Source organism: Protopterus annectens, chromosome 2.part2 (genome assembly GCF_019279795.1).
Source record: "Protopterus annectens isolate FY-2018-M chromosome 2.part2, PAN1.0, whole genome shotgun sequence".
Taxonomy (NCBI): Eukaryota; Metazoa; Chordata; order Ceratodontiformes; family Protopteridae; genus Protopterus; species Protopterus annectens.
Window position 1 is genome coordinate 176880142 of NC_056730.1, and position 22786 is coordinate 176902927.

Genomic DNA, 22786 nt, shown 5'->3' on the forward strand with positions numbered 1-22786 from the left:
TGATAATGCATTTGTTCACATTTAGTTTTAGGCCATGGTTCTTGCATCAATCATTTTTCTGATCTAGACCCTCCTGAAGAAATAGTTCGGGCCCACAGGACTCATACTCACATACCTGTTTGTGGTAATCCGGTACTCTACCACTAGACCATACTAACCCTTTTCCTTAGATTTCTGATTCATACTCAGAGGAAAGTTCAGTATCTGATTCCCCCTGTGGGGTTTCACTTTCTCTAAGTCTGTTGCTAGAATGTGCCAGTGTTTTCAGAGGGAGAAAACTGAGGTTTCTCAGTCCCTCAGAAAATAACCAGAAGTTTTTACAGAAGGATTTCCCAGAACCTACACTCATTCCTGCTGTTCTGTCTGCTTTAGAGGATCAGCGTGTTACTGCCTTACTGCCTGCAGTTTTCCTGACAGTCAGCCAGCCGCTCATAAAAAGGCAGATAGGATGCATAAAGTTACTCAGTCTTTTAAATTTTAAACAATATTCTCAAACCTGACCCAGCAGCTATAGAATTAGTTGATCCCACTGCTACTAAGCACTTAGCTAATTCCAATCCTACTCTTTCTGTTGACAATAGGAAAGTTATTGGTAGGTATGGGAAAAAAGTGTATATTGTCGCAGCTTTGATTTTCAAAATTTTTAATTGCCAGGTTCTTATCTTAAAGTTTGTTCTGACAAATTTTGAAAGTTTGAGGAATATTGTATCTTCAGTTTTCTTCTTGTGAGAAAAAAAATGCCTTAAATAACTTAAGATGTTATGTGATCCTATCTCGCCTACATTCTGTACTGATGGGCTCGGAGCCGATCCCTCGGCTCCGACTCGGCACACTATGCTATAGAGCAAGGCCTCTTATTGGCTGAGCTATTTCTTATCCCAGGATGCACCACCACTAATCCCCCAGATCTCGTTTGCCGCTTACTAGCTAAGACGTGGTCTCAACTTGGCTGGGCTAAGTACTATTTATTTAGACTTTTCCTGTCAGGAATTTACTCGTTTTCAACCCAAAAGCTGTTTTAACAGCTATTGTTGTGATACGTGTGTGTTTTTTGAGATTTTGTTGAGAAAGTTGTTCTTTTTGTTAAGGGAAGGTTTCCGCTTTAGTTAGAGGGCCTTCCTTTTGCTATTCTAGCGTTTATTTGTGGCTAGCGTTTATTTGTGGGTCAAGTACCCGTTTTAGTTAGAGGGTCTTGACCCTCTCCTTCTGTGTTTTTTCTTGTGTACTTGTTATTGTGTAACAAAAAAAAAAAAAAAAAAAAACTTTATACTTTGAACTTCTAAGCTAGTTTTTCGTGTTATCTTAGATAACTGTGTTGTTCTCTAGTCATGTCCAAAGATCATAAACCCTCCGGGTTTAAAAAATGCACGAGGTGTGGTTTCAAGATGTCCATAATGGACGACCACTCCTCTTGCGTTTACTGTTTAGGCGCCAAGCACCTACAAGAATCATGTAGCGTGTGTCACGCCTTCTCATCTAGAGTCCTCCAGGAGAGGAAAAACAAATTAATCCTTAAGGGATTAATCAAGCCATCCTTCGAGGAGGCCTTATCTTCGTCTCCCTCTCCTTCAAAAAAGAAGAAAGCGTCGGCTCCGACCAGTCAGTCGGAACCGACTGCCAAAAAACCTAGGCAGACTTCTCCATCGGCTCCACGGACTTCGGAGCCGAGGGCGGAACGGTCTGCCTCGATGCCTCCAGCCTCGACCCCTCTGGTTTCGGAGCCGAGGACTGGGGCATCAAGAGGCGGGTCACCTTCATCGTCTCCACTGATATTGGAGCCGATGAGGGTTACCGGCTCAGACTCTTCCCCTTCGGAGCCGAAGTCCTTATCGGCACCGAGGGAAATTGCCTTGAGATCTCTCTCGGAGCCGATAGTGGTAGAATCCATTCGGAGCCGGTCCCCTAGTCCTATGGAGCCGATGGAGAAATTGGTTCGGACCCGATCGGTATCGTCCAGATCATCCAAGATGTCTGATTCGGACATCGACAGGGTGCTCCTAAGACTCTTCCAGTCTCCGGTGTTCCAAAAGCTAGTTTCGGCTCCAGCCCATTCGGCTTCGGAGCCGATGGTCCACCTCCCTACTATGGTTCCTCCTCCAACAGCCTCGGCACCGTTGGAGCCGGTGCTGGTGGAACCAGTGGAGGTTTTAGGGTCGGGCCCGACCCTTACTCCAACTCCGGCTCTTGGGTCGGAGTTCAGTACACGGACTTCTTCCGTCGGCCCTGGGGGGGGATGCTTCGGGATTGATGTTTTCGGTCCCAAGTCTCCCTCTTGGTGTGTCGGCGGCGGGAGTGCCGTCTACTGTCGTGGCCACGGAGGTGGGACCCTCCCAGGATTCTGGTGGTCCCGCCTTCAGGGCTATGAGGAGTGTGTTAGCCAAACCATCTTTGGCTACCTCCACGGTCTCCCCAGCTCCTTCCCTGCATACCGAGACTGGGTCTTTGGCAGTCCCCCTGTCCTTAGACAGCGGAGCCCCGGGGCCTGAGGTTACCCCCACTGGGGTTTCCCCCCCTCCTGGAGGTCCTTCTGCAGCCTCCTCGGAAGAACCCCCCAGGAAAACATCGTGCAAGAGGAAGCACGTTGACTCCTCTGATGAGTCTCTTACATCAGACACTGATCTCGATGATGCAGAGGGGTCCCCTAAGTCGTCCTCGGATGATGTCTCCTTTGCAGACATCCTGGAAGCCCTTAAACAACGAGGCGGCTGGCAGTCCAAACCCCCTTCTGCTGATGAGTCGGTGTTCCTTAAGGCCTTCGGGGCTCAGCCCTCCGCCTCCTGGGTGTCTCCGCCTTGACGAGCTCTTGGATTTGATCTGTCAAGGGCGTGGGAACACCCAGACTCTGTGGAACCGGTGCCTGCTCGTCCGAATAAGTTCCTCTTGGCACCCCCTGAAAAAGAGTTTCTAACCAAAGGTGTGGCTGTAGATGCTTTGGTGGTGGCATCTGCTACCCAGCAAGATGTAGCAGAGGCTTCGACGTCCGTCCATCCTCCTAATAAGGAGTCTAGGAGCATGGATCGGTACGGAAAGCGCACCCTAAGTTCAGCGGCCTTTACATTAAGGTCCTTGAACTACCTTACGCACTTTAACAGATTTCAGAGGGATCTGATTAAAGAACTATCCGATACCCTCTTGGGTAACCTGCCTGAGGAGCTGGCCCAGACGGTTGGCTCTCAGCTGGCTACATTGTCGTCCATTTCAAACTCGTCCATGAGGCTCATTTCTTATGCGGCCGAAGGGGCGAGTAGAGCGGCGGGTACAGGCATTGCTCTACGGAGACAAGCCTGGCTCCGCCTGTGTCATTTCGCGGAGGCCTTTAAGTCTTCCTTTGCCGACGCCTTTGATGGGTCCTCCCTGTTTGGACCCAAGGTAAAGGACACACTGACCCGCTGCGAACAGGAGGGTAAGACTCTGACTGCCGTAGGGGCATGATTTTCCACTCCCTTTCGGCCTTATCCCAAGGCTAAAAGAGGAGGGAAAATGTGGTTCCGTAGATCTCAGAAGCCTTACCCCTCTCAGCAGGAGGATCCCCTTCCAGAGGCAGGAGGGGAAATTCTTCCGGAAGACGCCGTCCCAGAGGCGGCAGAGGCCCTCGCAACACTGGAGACCGCGAGTCCTTTCGTGGCTCTTCAGCCTTTCATAGTCCCTGAGGGATTGCCTGACTGTGCAGCTCCGGAGCCAGTCGGGGGTCGTTTCTCGAAGCACCTAACAGCCTGGGAAGGTATCACTCAGGACCGATGGGTGCTTCGAATTATCGCCGGAGGTTACACCATCCCTTTCTCTCATTCTCCACCTCAGTCCAAAAAAATCCCGGACCCGCCACCCAGTCAACGGGATACTGCAGCCTCAGAAGTTTCAAAGCTGCTGCAAAAAGGAGTCATCCAACCGGTCCCCGCAGACCAGATCGGATTAGGGACTTACTCAGGATTCTTTTTGGTGCCAAAAAAGAACGGGGACTTGAGGCCCATTTTGGACCTGGACCTTAGCATCCTAAACCGTTCAGTCAGAAAGTCCAAGTTCCGAATGGTCACCCTACAAACCATTCTCCCATTGCTGGAGGAAGGTGTTTGGATTTGCTCCATAGATCTCAAGGACGCTTATTACCATATCATGGTACATCAAGCGTCCAGGAGACATCTGCGCTTCAGCCTAGGAGGCAGTCATTTTCAGTTCCGCGCGCTGCCCTTTGGTCTCACCACAGCCCCCAGGGTGTTCACCAAGTGCTTGGCAGTCGTGACTGCTCACCTGAGAAGTCTAGGATTCCAGGTGTTTCCGTATCTAGACGACTGGCTCCTAACTGCCACCTCCAAGCATCTACTACTGCGGAGCCTACAAGCCACTATATCACTGGGCAGTTCCCTTGGAATCACCTTCAATTGGCCAAAGTCTGTGTTGCTGCCATCTCAACGAATAAGATTCATAGGGGTAGAGATAGACTCAAATCGAATGCGGGTCTATCTACCTACAGACAGAATACAAACCATACAGACTCAAGTTCGAGCCTTACTTCCCAGGTCCAAAGCCCCAGCCAGAATGGTCCTGCAGCTATTGGGATCCATGTCCGCCACGGTTCTTCTAGTCCCCTTGGCAAGGTTGCACATGAGAATTCTCCAGTGGCTTCTTTCAGCTCAGTGGTCCGTTCAGGAACTCCCTCTCAGTCACCTTATATGGATCACGGAAACATGCAAACGGGACCTTCGCTGGTGGCTAGTGCCCTCCAATTTGGATCAGGGACGACCCTTTGTTCCACCTCCTCCTGCGGCCACTTTGATCACGGACGCCTCCCAGATGGGGTGGGGGGGGCATTCCCTGGGCAGGTCAGTCCAAGGCAAATGGCACCCGGAAGAGACCCTACTTCATATCGACATCCTAGAAATGAGGGCAGTACTTCTGTCCCTTCAAGCCCTTCACAATTATCTTCCTAAGGGCGTAATTGCCATTCACTCAGACAACATGTCAGTTGTCTGGTACCTGAACAAACAGGGAGGGACCAGATCCTATCCTCTTTGCAGAGAGGCCATGAGAGTCTGGGAATGGGCAGTCTCGACCAAACGCTTTCTAGTGGCTACTCATATCCCGGGCAAGTCCAATGTGATAGCCGACAGACTGAGCAGAACCATCCTCTCTCCTCACGAATGGTCTCTGAACATGACAGTTGCAAGTCAGATTTTCAGCAAATGGGGAGTTCCGTGTTGCGACCTCTTCGCGACTCCACTAAATGCAGTGCAAAGAATTCTTCTCCCTAACCCCGGCCCGAAGAGCCCCATGGACGCACTAGCCGTCCTTGGCCTACCGGCTTGCTTTATGCCTTCCCCAGTTCCTCTCCTTCCCAGGGTGATCCAAAAGGCATCTCTTGGGGAGCAAAATGATCTTAGTTGCTCCTTACTGGCCTCGTCAAGTATGGTTTCCCTATCTTCGGAAATATGCTCTGGGAGGTCCATGGTTCCTGGATCAGATCCCAGACCTTTTGGTTCATCAGTCGAGACTATTCCACCAGTCCCTACACACCTTAAAATTGACGGCTTGGCTCCTCCTCTTCTGACTATAGTCAGGAGTCATACATTGGATCCAGAGGTTGTACACATATTATCTTCGGCCCATAAGTCTGCTACAAAGAAACTGTATTCTAGCAAATGGATAAGATTTGATATTTGGGCTCAACTCCGGGGCCTGGATCCCATCTCTATTCCCGTGGCAGAAGTACTAAAATTTTTAACTTCTCTTTTCAATCAAGGCTCTTCAGTCTCTACCATCAAGGTTCAATTGGCAGCGATTTCCAATTTTCACGAATCTATAAACCCACCTTTAATGAGCAACAGATTGTGTAAGACCTTCTTGAAAGGTGCTGCTCTGTTAAGACCTCCGATATCTCATCCTGCTCCTCCATGGGATCTCGATGTGGTGTTACGTGCCTTAACGTCCTCCCCCTTTGAACCGGCAGCTACATGTGATCCAAAATTTCTATCATGGAAGACTGCTTTTCTGGTGGCGATTACTTCTGCCAGAAGAGTTTCAGAGCTTCAAGCTTTGTCTGTAAAACCCCCGTACTTGTTTTTTCACAAAGACAGAGTATCCCTCAAGCTAAATCCTTCCTTTGTCCCTAAAGTTTGTTCCAGTTTCTGCTTACAACAATCGTTAGAACTTCCAGTTTTTTTTCCAAAATATTCTAACAAAGCAGAATTCATATTCCACACACTAGATGTCCACAGGCAATTGCGTTTTTATTTAGACAGGACCAAACAAACAAGGAAAACAGATCAGTTGTTTGTATCCTTTGCAGACAATAAATTGGGCAAAGCTGTCACAAAGGTCACTATTGCCAAATGGATCAGGGACTGTATTACTCAAGCTTATTTTTATTCTAACAAAGAGCTTACCACCTCTGTCAAAGCTCATTCTACAAGGGCTATGGCTACTTCGATAGCATTTCATTCTAAGCTTGCCATTAGTGACATTTGTGCTATGGCTACATGGTCTTCCCCGCACACTTTATTTCCCACTACAAATTGGATGTGGCATCTAGAGGACGAGCTTTATTTGGTTCCACAGTGCTCAGGAGTATTTTCCAATGAGCCACCCGGGATTTAGGTGCTAGGGACGCTGTCCCATCAGTACAGAATGTAGGCGAGATAGGATCACATAACATCTTTTAGTTATGTACTCACCATAACTTTAGATGTTTGGGATCCATCTCGCCTTCATTCCTAATAACCCACCCTCCTTCCCCCTTCCTTGGAGATCAGAGGATATCAGAAGGTCCGAATCCTGTTGTTTCATCTTGAAACATCTAACAATGTTATATAAACAAGTTGTGCATGTGTGCATGAATGCGGACAAACAAGATCTGGGGGATTAGTGGTGGTGCATCCTGGGATAAGAAATAGCTCAGCCAATAAGAGGCCTCGCTCTATAGCATAGCGTGCCGAGTCGGAGCCAAGGGATCGGCTCCGAGCCCATCAGTACAGAATGTAGGCGAGATGGATCCCAAACATCTAAAGTTATGGTGAGTACATAACTAAAAGTTTCTTCTATTGCACGTCATTACTAATTGCAGAGTGTGTATGACCCTGTTGGTACTTCTTCCAGGGCTATGATCACTAGTACTGTTTTAAGGAGGTTTGCATGGCTGCATTCTGAGAACCTCCCAGATGATGTTAAAAATCAGATTTTAAATTCTGTCTTGGATAGGGATTTAGTGTTCGCCCCCTCTGCTGCAGAGGTGATCAAAAGTGTGATGAAAGGAGCAAGCTGATTCAGGGAATCGCTAAGATTTTTCATCCCTCCTCTTCCCAATCATCCAAGGGATTTTCTTTCTCCTTATCCAGTTTTGACAAAGACAGATCAAAGAGTCTCACCAAAATTCAGATAAACAGATGTTTAAGAACAAATGGCAAGGGGATTCCAAAGAAAGTCTCGTACCTCCTAAAATTCAAGTACAGACCGGATGATGTGAATGACTTTTCAAGAGGCCTTGTGACCCCCCCCCCCCCCCCTTCCACCTGGCCCCTTTTTTCTTCCAGAAAGTCTGCATCTCCATTTTACTCTTTGGCAACAGTTTGTTTTAGACATATGGATTCTGAAAATCATTCATCAAAGTTACAGATGGCAGTGGGAGGAAATTCCTCCTTTCCAGGATGTCATTCCCTTCCCCCTAGACCAGGCTCTTTTGTTTCCACCGGTTCTTTGCATCCCTATTCATCCTGACTTCAGATGTTTCTTAAGGTTTTGTGTGTCCAGATCCCATTATCAGTTCTCTGCCTTACCATTGGACTATCCACTGAACCAAGAGTGTTCACAAAGTGTCTATCTGTGGTTATAGCTCATTGCAGGCTACAGGGTGACCACTTTTTTACACATTTGGATGACTTGCTTATTTTTGCAAAGTCTTTTTCAAAGTGTCAGGAAATCTCTCTTTTGGTGAGAAATCTCTTGCACAAGCTGGCATTCCAAGAGAACATTCATAAGTCTTTCTTGACACCCTCACACAGGATTGTGCCCCTGGGATGTCAACTAGAAACTTTAGTTCAAAGATCTTTTCTTCCACAGGAAAAAATAGATCTTTATTGAGATCTACTTCTAATGTTTTCCACTTAGACTTTGGTCACTGTGATGGAATACATCAGGATTTTGGGTCTCATGGCATCTGTAATTCTCATGATACGCCTGGCAAGATTCCACATCAGAAGGATACAGTAGTATCTGAAATCTATTTGGTCCCAACATCACCACCCTTTATCTTTTTAAATCCCAGTGCTAGGACAGTCAGAAAAGAGATCCTTTGGTTGACACAACAGATATCCTTGAATCCAGGTCTCCCCTTCTCCCTCCCTGATCCAAAGCATTCATTACAGATGCTTTGGACTTTGCTTGAGGAGCAGTTTCATGAGGAATAAAAGTGCAGAGGGTGCGAGACACCAAGGACAGAAAGAAACACATAAACATCTGGAAGATGGTTGTCCAGATCAAGGCGCTCATCTCTCTGAAACATCTCATACCCTTGGAACCTCTTCAGTTGGTAACAGACAATACCACAGTCATCTGGTACATCAGCAAGCAAGAGGGAACCAAGTCGCACACCCTTTGCATACTAGCCATGTTAGCTTGGGATATAGCTTCACAGCACAATCTCACTCTACAGGCATCTTATACTCTGTCGGAGAAAAATTGTGTGACAGACAACATGACAAGGACCAGGGTAGACCCACATGAATGGAAGCTTGATCAGGGAGAGTTCAGGGATGTGATGAGGGAGTTCTTCAAGTAGAGTTTTTTGCTTCCCTTTGAGCAATCAACTGGCAAGATTCTGTTCCAGGATTCTATGCAAGAAGGCCTGGAAGACAGATGCCTTTTCTTTTCTTTTCTTTTCTGTGAACATTGAACCAGAATGTTCCTGTATGCTTTTCCACCCTTTCCACTAATATCCAGGGTACTTCTGAAGGTACAGAAGGAATCCCTGAAGATCATTGTGATTTCCTTCTGGCCTATGCAAACGTGGTTCTGCCTTCTTTTTTTAATAGTGGCCTGGGGCAGTTACTACAAGATTCCTTACAGACTGGATCAGCTCACACAAGTACAGCGGTGTTTGATACACCCCAAAATCTAACACCTTCAGTTGACTGCCTGGATGATAGGGTCTTAATTCCGTTTAGGTACTTCTTTACTGAAGATGTGCAGCAGTTGCTTATGAAGGAAAGAAAGCCTGCTACTAGAAAATCATATATTAGCAAATGGAAAAGGTTTTCTAGTTGGTGCCAACAACATAACCGGCACCCACTCAGGGCTAGTTCTTCTCTGGTTTTACAATATTTGTGTGAGTTACGATCCTATGACCAATCTTATTCCTCTATCAAGGTTCATTTATTGGCCATTTCAGCATGTCTGCCCTTGGATCCTCCTCTTTCAAGGCAGTCATGTCAAAATGTTCTTAAAAGGGGTTTGTATAATAGGCCTCCAGGAAAAGCAGTGGCCCCTCCTTGGGATCTTAATTTTTGTGTTCGAGAAGCTAACACTTGCTCCATTTGAACCAACTAATCTGTCTGACTTGAGGTTCTTAACATGGAAAACATTTTACTGATTGTTTTAACCTCTGCAAGACACCCCTGATGATGAGTCAACCCTATCACATTTTCTGTAGAGACAGTGTTTCTTTGAGAACTAATCCTTTTATGCCTAAAGTGGTATCCAGGTTTACTTTATGCCAAACTATACATTCACCCATTTTTATTGAACTTAAAAATGAGAAAGAAAGGATAATCTATACCTTGGATGTCCACAGACAACTCGGGTACTGTCTTGGTAGAACTAAATTTTTCAGATCTTTGGATCAATTGTTTATTTCTTGTGAATGAAAGAAGAAGGGACATAATCTGTCATTATTTCCAAATGGTTGTCTAAGGCTATTACCTTTTGTTGTGCTCACCATAACAAAATTATTCCAGGCAGGGTCAAGGCCCACTCTATCAGGGCTTTGGCTTCATCTGTAGCTTTTTGGAAAGGGTTGGAGTCTAAGATATTCTGGAAGCTGATACTTGGTCCTTTATGCATACTTTTACAAAGCACTATAAGCTTGATTCCTTTTCTAGATCCAGATCAACCTTTGCTAGGACCATGCTCCAAGGGCTCCTGAATTCTGTTCCTTCCACCTCTCAAATTTAGTTAGCTGTGATAATCTACCCATATAGCTAATGCTACTCCAGCAGTGATCAATATGATAAGCGTAGTACAGTTGTGTAAGATGAACTTAATATAACAGTAGATGTTCGATTGAACACTGCTGCAATAGCCGCTGCCTCCTCCATCTTACTTGTTTTTTTTATTTTTATTTATTTATTTTATTGTTTTTTGATGTGTATTTTACGCAAGGGTGTTGACATTTATTTTCATCATTTCTAGAATAGACCTTTCAGGGCTCAGCCACACTCTCTCTCTATCTCTCTCTCTGCTGGCAGGAAAGCTCTGAAGGGCTTCACACCCAAACTTGTCTTTTAGTCAGCTCAGCTCAAGCTGCTTAACAATTTGTTACGTGGGAGGTGCCCAGAAGCTTTGGAAGCTGGCCAGCTGTTATATCCTTGGCAGGAGATAAACCATATTGCTAAGGCTACTGCAACAGTGATCATTCTAAAATCTGCTGTTAAGATAAGTTCAGCTTACACAGCTGTACTTTCTTTTCTCCCTCCTGGGGAAAAAATACTGTGAAGTTTTGGGGATTTTTTTGTGCTTCAGCTATCCTTTTATAGAACTCTGCTTGAGAGCCTGATAGTTGAAGCATGAGAAATGTGCCATTAGCTTTGAGAAGCTGGTTGTTTGCATTGCGGTATGACCCATATAGCTTAATCTACTGCCACAGTGATCTATTAGAACGTTTACTGTTACGGCAAGTTTTACTTAAACAATGGTACTGTCCTTTGAATCGGTAGGTTGCTTTCTCTGTAGGTGTGTCAGTGTCTGTTTAGTGATGGGAGACAGAAGGGTGCTGATCCTAAATTGCAGTTACTTGCTACATACATTCATAGACAAACATTCACACACATATGTGCATGCATGTGTTTTGTATGCTTGAGTGCAGGCATGCATCATTTTATAAAATATAATTGCATTTTGTTTTAACTTCTTTTATAATCTCATCATATCTGGAAATGTGTAGTATTCATATGCTTTTTTCTTTCCTAGTAAAACTGTTTTAAATAAATAACTATTCTTCATTTATGTTGTTCCTAAACAGAAGAACAGTGGTACCACAAAGAAACCAAGGATACCTGCAGCACCAGTTTCACTCTGCAGCCAAAGAGATAGTCAGAAAGACATATGAACTTGATAGGATTGCTGATGCCATTGATAAACTCCACCTAACAAATAAGAAAGTGGCTATTGGTGGTAATGTGGCTAGTGTCACAGGCTGTGCTGTAGGCCTGGCAGGATTGGGACTGTCATTGGCGCCATTTACAGCAGGAATATCAACAGCTGTGTTCTTTGTTGGTGGTGCTGCTTGTGCAGTAGGGAAAATCACAAATGGAATTTCACTCGCCCATAAAACTATGAAAACTGAGAGCTATGTAAAAAGTGTCACAGACATTTTAAAAGAAATTAAGAACACTAATAAAAATTTGCAGGATATTATAAACGAATTTCAGACTGCACATGGAATAGATATTATGTCATGTATTACTGCTTTTTCTAATACGGCTGTTAAATTAGGTCTGAGAGGCAAAGCATTCAGCAATGTCTTCTCATTGCTTGAAAAGTCTGTTGAGGATATAACAAAAGATGCACTGAAATCTGAGGACATGGCTAAATCAACCAAGCCTGTAAATACATTTTCACTCACAAGTGTATCTAACCAAGACAAGTTAATAATAGGTGCTGCCATACTGTTTGAAATGGCTTTTGATCTGGGTCAGATAATGAAAGATTGCAATGACGTGTGTGAGGGTTGTAGCACTGAGCAGGCAAAGCACATACATGACATAGCTAAAAAAATAAGAGACCAAGTTCTTGCTAGCCAAACTGCTGTGAGAGCTATTGATGTTTATTAAAATGAATTACTTAAAACAATGTCAAAATGTAGCCTATAGATTGGAAGGAATTTGTATGATTATTTTGAACAGCTACCTAGCAAACCAGGAGTAAAGGCAACTTAGGTTCATGGGTGTTTACTAGGCTAACGACCACAAGGGCCTTTTTAAGCCTAGCCATGCATTCCAAATCTCTGACAAGTTCTGATACCCTTGATAAGTGTAAGCATCGGCCTGGGAGATGAACCATTTACAGGTTACCTGTGTCCATTAGAGACATAGGTGCCAAACCAGGGATGAATTTCCGGTTTCCCATCCAATTGTCCAAGTTGCACTTGAATTGGGTTAGGGAGGAACTCTGCTTCACATGGATGGGAGCCTGTTCCATAGATGGGGTAGTCTCTGGAATACATGCCTTTCTCTTCAGCAGGTCCAACATGTCACGAAATACAGGTTATTTTAATGAGCACTTAGATTTCATCCTGTTCTTCTCTGCTCTGTCTGCTTTCTGGATACTTATTGTAAAAAGGCAGTTGTTCAGTAGGCCTTACCATATAATAACTGCAGTGCATGCCAAGCTTTTTTAAATTAATGTAACTCTTGTAATCATTCCAAATGTTGCTGGTAGTTCTTTCAAGCAAATGTTTCGCCCCCTGTAGGAAGCTATGTAGCATTTCTTATGGCCATCAACTAAACAAAGTCAATACAATGCGCAATCATTAGGAGTCAGGGGTAGTATCAGTTAAGTCAGCTAAATTGCTACCAATTAGTTCTGTTCCTGAACTGAAGATAAGGGAGCTTAAACAAGGAAACCAGGGGTTTTAAGCAGACTTTGTCCTATGACTTCTTTGGGGTTGAAGTTCAGCCTGTTTGACTTTAAAACCCCTTTACCTCCACATACCGTGACACATCTAGGTCTATATTAACATTTAAGGAACAGCTGTAGTTTGGTGTTCTTCCAGAATGGACTGTAGTGCACCCTGGTCAGGATAAAATTTATACTAAGCAAATTAAACACTGCAGTAAGCATTTAACATTTAGAAACCTGATACTATCATTGAACATTTGGAAACCATAGATATGCGTAAGGAAGATGTGCACAGTTCCATATGCTATGGGATTAAGTTTATTATCTACTAGCTTTTGGTATGTTTTATAACCATTACCCCATTTTGACATTTTCTTTCCTAAGTATAGATATTACACCATTTTTTAACAGATGTTAGAAAGACAAAGATAGCAACTCTTTGTCATCAGCATATTAACTTAGGCAAGTAATTCTGGCAATTATCTCCTGACCACCTACTTTTTAAAGTTACCACATCGGCTTATTAATTTTTGGATATAACTAATGTGTACTGCAGAATTCTGAAGTTATATATATATATATATATATATATATATATATGTAGTTATTTTCAGAAAGAGGAAATTAACTCCACTGTTGGACAAAAGTGCTTGGTGAAGATGCTGAGGAATTATGTGCAAATAGGAAGCAGCATATCAAGTGACCTCACTGCCACATTTAAACTGGTATGGGTTGCAATTTGGTTTGATGGCTGTTGCACACCAATTTTTTTAGACAGGCTTTACTTGGGTGGATTCTCTTCTTCTAAATTTAAAGCCATAGGAATAGCTCTTTATCATATTTATTTTATATTTAGTGAACCAAGTTGTACGGTTTGGTTAAGGCTTGGTAGCACTTTAGGGTTAAGAGATTTACTTGGAGTCACACAGTAGGAAAATAGTGAGAGAACCAAACCAAGGACTACTGAAAGAAGTTCATCGACATCCTGTCTTAATCATCTGCATTAAACTGCCTCAAATGTTCTAAAGTGCAGTTAATCTGGAATTTGATTGTATTCTAGAAATGCCCCTCTTCAAGGTCTAAAGGGCTTCTTCACAGATGAAATGTGCTTGTTGGGTATATCATCCAAGAACTGAGCTAACCTCCAGTTTCATTTGTAAAGTATAATTGTCCATTGAAGTACTGTGTTACTGCTGTGGTCATAGAATCCTGCACTACAGTGTCTCAGTATACTGAATGGAAAAACAAATTTAGATTGAATGTTATGGCAGTTAATAAGCAGTTGTTTCTGTACACCCCAGAGTGTCACACAGTTCTGAAAAGTGTTAGGTTGTTTGCCTTTTTTTGGATTTATGTTAGTTATATTTAATCCTAGTTACTTCTTAAAAAGAATGTGTGATTTTAATTAATTTTGTATATTGTACCTTTTTATAACTTAAATGTAAAAAAGAACATTAGATTTTAAAAATTACAGTAAAGAAGTACAAAATAATGAGACCGTTTTTTTAACATGTTCAGCACTGTATTCCAATAAAAGCATCACACTTTTCATTTTTTCTTATTTTCCTATCTTGCCAGTTCTGATCTGTGTTCAGATGGTTTTAGGACTGCTACTTTGCACATGACAGGCAATATCTATGAGATACCCTGTTCCTATTATCTGTTATTTCTAAGGTGCTAGAAGATTCAAACTTTACCTCCTTTTTTAAATTACGTATTTCTTTGTAAATAATTGCATGTGCAGATCACGTTGTTTTATTTTATATGGTTTCTGTGGCTTTCCTGTTCCTTCCTATAGTTTCATTTGGAGTTTATTGCATTAGCTTAATTTTGTTTAAGTTCCTCAGTACCTAGAGCAAGTTCCATAGTAATTAACATCCACTGAATTTGGGCAAACATTTATTAGTGATGACTGTATGTACCTTAATGTTTCGGCACAAGTTACACTGATGAAACTGCCTTGATTGTAGAAAATGAAACTGATAACATACAGTTCCCTTTAATAAACTAAGACATGGGAAAGCTGCTTCCCCAAAACAAGAAGCAACTATAAGGAGCTGTTGTGCATGCATCTGTACCAGTTGAGGGGTTCACCACTCAGGAGCTGATCATAAAAAGTGGACGTTATGGCTTTTTTTTATGGTTTACAAACTATGGACAAAATTCGTAAACATGTTAACGCCTTTGTTCAATACTAATGTTCATAAATTCAACTTCTGAGCCTCCTTTGAGACAAGAGTTTGCCAAGAATAATGGTGTAATTATATGCGCAGCTATCAGACCATTGGTTCAATGTACCTTTAAATGCAGCTAGACTTCCAGTTTTTCTGATGTCTGTTGGCAAACTATTTAAAAGTTAACCAGTTCTTCCATGAAATGATCTTCTCCCTGTTGCACTGTTATATGGTTGATAGTTCACAAATATTTTTTTTTCTGGTTCCCATAACATGAGCCATAAATTCCATTCTTAGTGTTGGTGTCACTGTGTCATTATTCACACACTTATATATTAGAATTAAATCTCCCCTTATCAATCTATATATAACTGGATACAATGGCATCTTTTTACCAGCATTTCATAGCACAGGTGCTTAACTGTAGTGATTTGTCTTGTAAATTATCTTTGGATCCTACTACTGAAAGTGATTATACACAAACAGCTGCACCATATTCAGTGACAGGCCTAACTATAGCCTTGTAGATAGGTAGGACAACATTTTCTTCCATGATTTGTAAGATATCCTTTATTATGCATACTCCCCCTGTCCATTAACCTCTTTAACTTTACTCAAGTAACCCTCTCCACCACCAGACACAATAAAACAAATCCTCCAGTATCCACTCTTGACTGGGATCTTAGTCACCCATCCAAATAAAATTACCAACTCTGGCACCATCCCTGACTCTATTAGTTCATAAATTCATAGGTTGATACTAGGCTATCTGCCCTAGGGCATTTATAAGCCTTGCCAGAGTGTGTTTGGCTTTCACCACCCTTTTAGATTAGTTGACTGTGCCTCTGTATAGTAGGTCACAGAAGATAGCCCTTTTAAGGTTAGTTTACTATGCCTCTGTCTAGTAGGGACACAGAAGAGATCCCAGGGGTAAACCTACGATCTCCCATCCACTCGTCAAGATTTCTCTTGAAGAGGGTCATTGAGGGGCTCTGCCTAACATGGATTGGGATTTTGTTCCAGAGTGAGGGGAGCCTCTGGGATATGAATCTGTCCCTCCAGCATGTCCTATTTATTTCTGTGCTGAGGTTTAAGTCCCTGGAGCATGTAGCTCTAAGGGATTTGGATTTCCTGAGGTGGAGCATGTCCATTAATTCTGGTGTGGACATGGCTTTATACGTCAGGCACAGATCGCCTCTGAGTAGGCGGTAAGCAACTGAGTAGAGCTGGAGTTTCTGTAGCCTAACTGTGTAGGGCATCTGTTTGAGTCCCTTGATCCTCTTGGTGAGGTACTTTTGGGGTCTTTCCAGTTGCTGCAGGTGTCGGGTAAGGTACATCCCAAATGGGGCATTGTATTCAGTTATGGGCCTGATGAGTGATGAGTAGAGGGGCACAATGACCTCTCTTGATCTAGATGTGAACCCTTTCGTGATAAGGTGGGCTATATAGAAGGTCTTTCTAACCACTTTGGTAACGTGATTGTCAAAGGAGAGATTGCTATCTACTTGGGTCCCCAAATTCCTAATTACTTCTTCCGTACTTAATGGATTACCACCTATGTGGTAATTTGTGGGCACTTTGTTTTTCCCAAAGGGGATGACTATGCACTTTTTGGCATTTAGCTTTAGGCCATGGCTCTGGAACCAATTATCCATCTCTGTGAGACCCTTTTGGAGGATGCTTGTGTCAGTCGGCGAGTCGATTATGGCACCCAGTTTGCAGTCATCTGCGAACTTGGTCAGCCATAGTCCTCCTGTGTTAGCCTGTACCTCAGAGAAATATATACCGAACAAGAGAGGTCCCAGGACTGAGCCTTGTGGGACGCTACTTGTAACTGGTTTAGAGTCTGACATGGCACCTGCAATTCTGACCATGTGGGTTCTATCCCTGAGCCAGTTTACAACCCATCTTGTGACATAGGGGTTGATATTTAAGCTGGTGAGCTTATTTATGATGCCCAAGTGGGGTATTGTGTCGAAGGTTTTTGCGAGGTCCAGGTAGGCTGTGTGGATTACCTTCCCTTCATCTATGGCCTTGGTGACTGTTTCAAAGAAGTCGACCAGTTTCAAGAGGCAAGATCTGCCCTTAACAAAGCCGAATTGGGTGGGATCCAGTGTTTGGAGGTTCCCAATGTCTTTGTTTATGAGTTCCATGATGATACGCTCCATAGCTTTGCAGACTAGGCTAGTCAGGCTTATAGGGCGATAGTTTCCGGGGTCTGTTGTGGCACCACCTTTGTGGAGTGGGACCACTGTTGCTGTACGCCATTGCTTGGGTACATATCCTGTGACCACCTCCCAGCTGTCATTTACTCTGCAACCACCTCCCACCCATGCCAACATCAATATATTCAGACCCACAACCTTAGTAAATTTGACCCCAAAACCTTGTCTATCTGAAACAAATGAATTGGAATATTCTAAAAACCCTTCCACTCGATAAAGCCATAGACCCCTTTAATTCTACTTTCCTAGACGCTCTAAATTCCCTAGCTCCACCAAGGAAAAAAAGAATAAAAACTGTAACTGCCCCTTGGCTAACCAAAGAAACGAAGCAAATTATGCATCAGAGACAAATCCTGGAAGCTTTACCAAAAGAATAAACTTCCCAAAACCCTTCTCTATTATACACAGCTCCATAACTCTGCAAAAAAACAAATCTTCAAAAACACTACACTACTACACTAAGCTCCAGTCCAACCATCCTCAAACCCTAGGCTTTTTTGGAACTCCATAAACTCGCTGCTCAACCCAGGCACCAAAAATAACCCCTGTCCGGACCCAAGTAAATCTGACCTTGAATTAGCCTCACTATTCAACTCTTTCTTTATAGAGTTAATATCCGACCTAACGAAAACTTTTCTCAACAACGACCCATCTCTCCTACATTCCACCTCATCTAAGTCCCCAAATAATTTCCCCCTACGTTTGAGCTTAAACCTGTCTCCACTAACTACATAAAAAGACTTCTATCCAAACTTAAACCCTGCTCCAATGCACCTGACAACATCCCCTCTTCCTTTCTCAAGCCTGCTGCCGATGGTATAGCTCTCCCAATTCGTATCCTAATTAATAGATCCATAAAGGAATCCTATGTCCATAAACTTTTGCGTTCCACTTTTATTCTTCTTCTCCACAAGGGAGGCAAAAACACCAACATTTCAAACTTCCACCATATAGCTCTTCTCTCTCCAAAATCCTAGAAAAATTCATCCACCACCAACTTATGCCTTTTCTGAGTAAAAAACAAATTCTTACCCCTACCCAACATTGCTTCCAACTAGGACATAGCACCATAACAGCTCTACTCTCATTCTTAGAAACTGTCAATCAAGCCCGAGATTCTGGGAAGTTAGTATCCACAGTGCTCATAGATCTCTCTAAAGCATTCGATACTGTTTCCCATAAGCACCTTCTAAGTCACCTCTCAAACCTAAATCTTTCCCAAAACACTCTTTCCTGGTTCTCAAGCTATCTGTCAGATAGATCTCAGGCTGTGAAATGGAAAAAAGGCACCTCACCTTTCTTACCCACCCCTACAGTAGTACCACAGGGGTCCATCCTCGGACCAATGCTGTTTAATATCTTTATCAATAACTTTCACTCTGCTATTCCTAATGCCAAAGTCATCCAATATGCAGATGACTCTACACTTGTCTGCTCTACCTCTAACCTCCCTGAACTCCTATCTAAAACTCAGACTGCCTTCTCGACTAGTGAGGTCTGGATGCACCAAAATCACCTTTCTCTCAATGCTAACAAATCTAAAATACTACTATTCACACCCTCAAAATCTTTTTCTTTTGATAAAAATTCCTTCCAAATCCTTAGCCAAAGCATCTCTCTGATCGAAGTTGTTCCCTTTGCCAAACTACTCGGTGTAACTATAGACGAACACCTCAAGTTCAATATCCATATCCAGCAAAATATAAAGAAAACCAAAGCCTGCATTTGCACTTGTTTCTGTCCTGTAACTTCATCTAGTGCAGATACAGGTTCTTAGTTTTAGCACTTAAATTTGCTTATTCATGCTCGGCACTTGTTCAGAACTTGTAAGCACTAAATAAGCTACTAATTACTATAGCACTCAGTCTTCCTTATTACCTAGAGGAAAACTGTTTTTGTACTTACTTTTCTCACTTGCTTAGAGAAAAACAGCTCTTGTACTCACTTTCCAAGGGTAAGCTCCCGGTGTTCTCTCCTGTCTATCTGATGAATCTGGGCATCTTGAGGCAATGTAGAAATTGCCTCATGTACACAGACAACCCCCTCCTCCTACCACCCAACACTACAACCTGTGAGAGATGCACTTATCTAGCCAAACTGAAGGTAAAGCTCCCTCCAACCAAGACTTGAACTTGACAGTCATGAGGAGAAGGTAAACATTTGCACCACACCACACTCATCACATAGTCTCACTAAATCTACACCACCAAAATCCACACACAGTAACACAAAAACATTCATGGAGGCTCTCAATAATAATCTGTCTAAGCAACAGAGACCTCCAAAGCAGAAATGCAAGCAACCTCCATCCCCCAGCACAACCCAAATGACACATAACCCACAGACTCAGTGTGCCACTCAACCACAGCGAATAAGAAAAAAATAACATACCCAACACACTAGTCATAGGTGACTCTATAGTCAGGCACACTGATGTCCCACTCACCAGGCTAAACAAGGAGAAGGTTACTGTCGGGTGCCAGGATCCGCCACATAACCCACACACTCAGGTCAATCCACAACAAGTACAAATATGACTCTGTCATTGTCCATGTTGGTGTGAATGACCTGAGACGTACCTCCCTGGACTACATGAAAAGAGACATGGAAGAGCTCTCTGATCTTGTAGTCTAGGCAGGTATGACCCTGGCCCTGAGTAGCATTCTGCCATCAACCAGAATGATACCACAGTACAAGGACAAAATGATTGACTTCAACAATTAGCTAAGCTTCTGGTGTCATTCTAAGGGGATCCAGTATCTGTCTGCTTGGGATGACATGGTCGACAGACCACGATGCTTTGCCATAGATGGTCTGCACCTGTCGCCCCTGGGATTCCGGATACTGGCTAAGGCTCTTGCTGCCCCTATAGTGCCTTTTTTAGGCAAGGTTCAAATAAATTCACCACCATAACAGGAACAGGCAAGCAAAAACTGAGGGTAATGCTACTCAATGCTAGAAGTCTAAATCTCAAAATGCACTCACTCGAGGCACTCCTTAAAATGGAGAACATCGATATCTGTGCAGTGACTGAGACCTGGTTCAAGGCACCAGAGAGCACCCCATGCACTACCAGGCTATAACTCATACCACACTTTTCGGCCATGTAACCTGGACCGAAACACCAAAGGCGGAGATGTGTCCATATTCATTAAGGATGTCCACACCTCCAGGCTAGTTGCTCAGCATAATGCATCCGAGATTATCCAAGTGTAACTGACTCTGGGCAAAACTGCAATCCAAATTGTAGCTTGCTACAGATCCCCCACCATGCCCCAGGATTCCCACTCCTCTTTTCTTGATGTACTGGAAAATATTAAGGTTCAGCCAAACACCCTAATAATGGGCGACTTCAACTACCCCACCATTAACTGGGAAAACTACTCGTGTATCAACTGCTTAGCTCAACGCTTTCTGGAATTCATAAACTTCAATGCCCTGGATCAACTTATCCACACGCCCACCAGGGGCAACAATATCCTAGACCTAGTCATTACCAACATGACCTGAAGTCAACTCCTCGTTGGTCCAATCCACATCCCGCCCCCCCCCCCCCATTAAGGAAACCACAGTAAAAAATTTCTCCAAAGCCAACTTCATGCTTCTTAAGACAGAAGTGGTGAACTTCATGACACCCATGCAGATGGACAATACAGTTACATCTGCTGAATCCTACACAAATGTACACAAATGCACTCTATAAGCACTTACACGAGTGCATGGATCGTGCTATCCCAAACAGAACCAAGACGCTATCCTCCAAAAAAAAGGAAGCTAATCTGATGGTCCCCTGCCATAAACAAACTGTACAATAGAAGGAAGAAACTGTTGCAAAAGAGAGTAAAATCCCATGAGTGGAGGAGCTCCCTGGTCAGCCTCAGTAAGAAGCTGAGATCCCTTATAAGATCCTCCAAAGCTAGCTACGAAAACAAAATTGCCACTAATTCCAAGGACAACCACAAAGCATTCTATAGCTATGTCAAGAATCTCAATGGCAACACCCAGACCTCCTCTGAGTTGCAGCACAAAGGCACGAAAATTACATAACCAACTGATATTGCCAACATCCTGGCAGATAGGTTCAGTGCTAACTTTATCCCCCTCTCACCCCCTAAAGGGTCCATATCTGTACAGGAAGAATGCAGAGTCCGTGTAATCACAACTACGCAGGTAAAAGCTGCACTCTCTAAAGCCAAAAACACAGCACCCATGGGACCGGACAACATCCCAGGCTGTGTTTTACACAAACTTCAGAACGAACTGGCTCCCCACTTAAGCACCATGTTCAATAATAGCCTTGCATCAGGCTTTGTGCCCACTGAATGGCACACAGCAACAGTTATCCCACTCCACAAAGGGGGAGCCACCACTGATCCCGGGAACTATCAACCTATTAGCCTACGAGCCTGATCTGCAAGGCCATGGAATGTATCATCATGGAACTCATAAACAAACATATTGGTAACTTCCAAACTCTGGATCCCACACAGTTCAGGTTTGTGAAAGGCAGATCATGCCTCCTGAACATGATCGACTTCTTTGAGGCAGTCACCAAAGCCGTAGATGAGGGTAAGGTGGTTCACACAGCCTATGTTGACTTCGCCAAGGCTTTCAACACCATCCCCCATTCTGGAATTATAGCTAAACTCACTAAACTAGGTATAAATCCCTACATCACAAGATGCATTGCCGACTGGCTCACTGACAGAACCCACACTGTAAAAGTTACAGACTCCAAATCTGACCTCAAAGCAGTGACAAGTGGAGTACCACAGGGTTCCGTTCTGGGACCTCTCCTGTTTGGTATCTAGTTCTCTGAAGTACATGCTAACACAGAAGGCCTCTGGCTAATGAAGTTCGCAGATGACTGCAAACTAGGAGCCATAGTCAAGTCCCCAAATGATGTGGACATCCTACAGAAGGGCATCGCTGAGACAAATGCCTGGTGTCAGAGCCATGGCCTCAAGCTCATTGCCAAAAAGTGCAGTGTCATCCCCTTTGGTAAAAACTCTGTACCCATAAACTACCACATAGGCAGCAATCTACTTAACACCGAATGTGTGATAAGAGACCTTGGGACCCAGGTGGACAGTAGTCTATCCTTTGATAGGTTCATCGGTTGGTACTAGGCTATCGGCCCTAGGGCCTATGCAAGCCTAGCCATAACAATTCCCTGGATATTTCTTCCCACAATATTTACTTCTCTGGACCCCTGTCCAGCAGGCGACTGACATGATCCCCAGGGTGAATTTCCTATCTCCCATTCAATCATCAAGGTTCCTTTTGAAGAGGGCCAAGGAGGCGCTCTGCTTGACATGTATGGGCAGTCTATTCCAGAATATGGGGAGTCTTTTGCTCAGGAACCTATCCCTCCAGCATGTTCATTGTGATGAAAAGGTTTAGATCCCTGGAGCGTGTGGCTCTGAGGGATTGGGATTCCTTTAAGTGGAGCATGTCCAACAGCTCAGGGTTTGACATGGCCTTGTATGTTAAGCAGAGATTGCCTCTGAGTAGACACAGAGTATAGCTGGAGTTTTTTAGACTGTCTGCATATGGCATCTGCTTTAG

The 22786-nt window shown here is 43.6% G+C and overlaps 1 protein-coding gene across 3 annotated transcripts in view; it reads left to right on the forward strand.

Moving 5' to 3' along the window:
• Positions 1-12223, forward strand: part of LOC122795588 (apolipoprotein L3-like) — a 353437-nt gene extending 341214 nt beyond the window's left edge. For all 3 annotated transcript variants that reach the window (XM_044063839.1, XM_044063840.1, XM_044063838.1), the window contains exon 4: positions 11222-12223. In XM_044063839.1, the coding sequence (XP_043919774.1) occupies positions 11222-12032 (811 nt within the window). In that variant the 3' untranslated portion in view covers positions 12033-12223. The remainder of the gene's footprint in view (positions 1-11221) is intronic.
• Positions 12224-22786: the final 10563 nt, after the last annotated feature.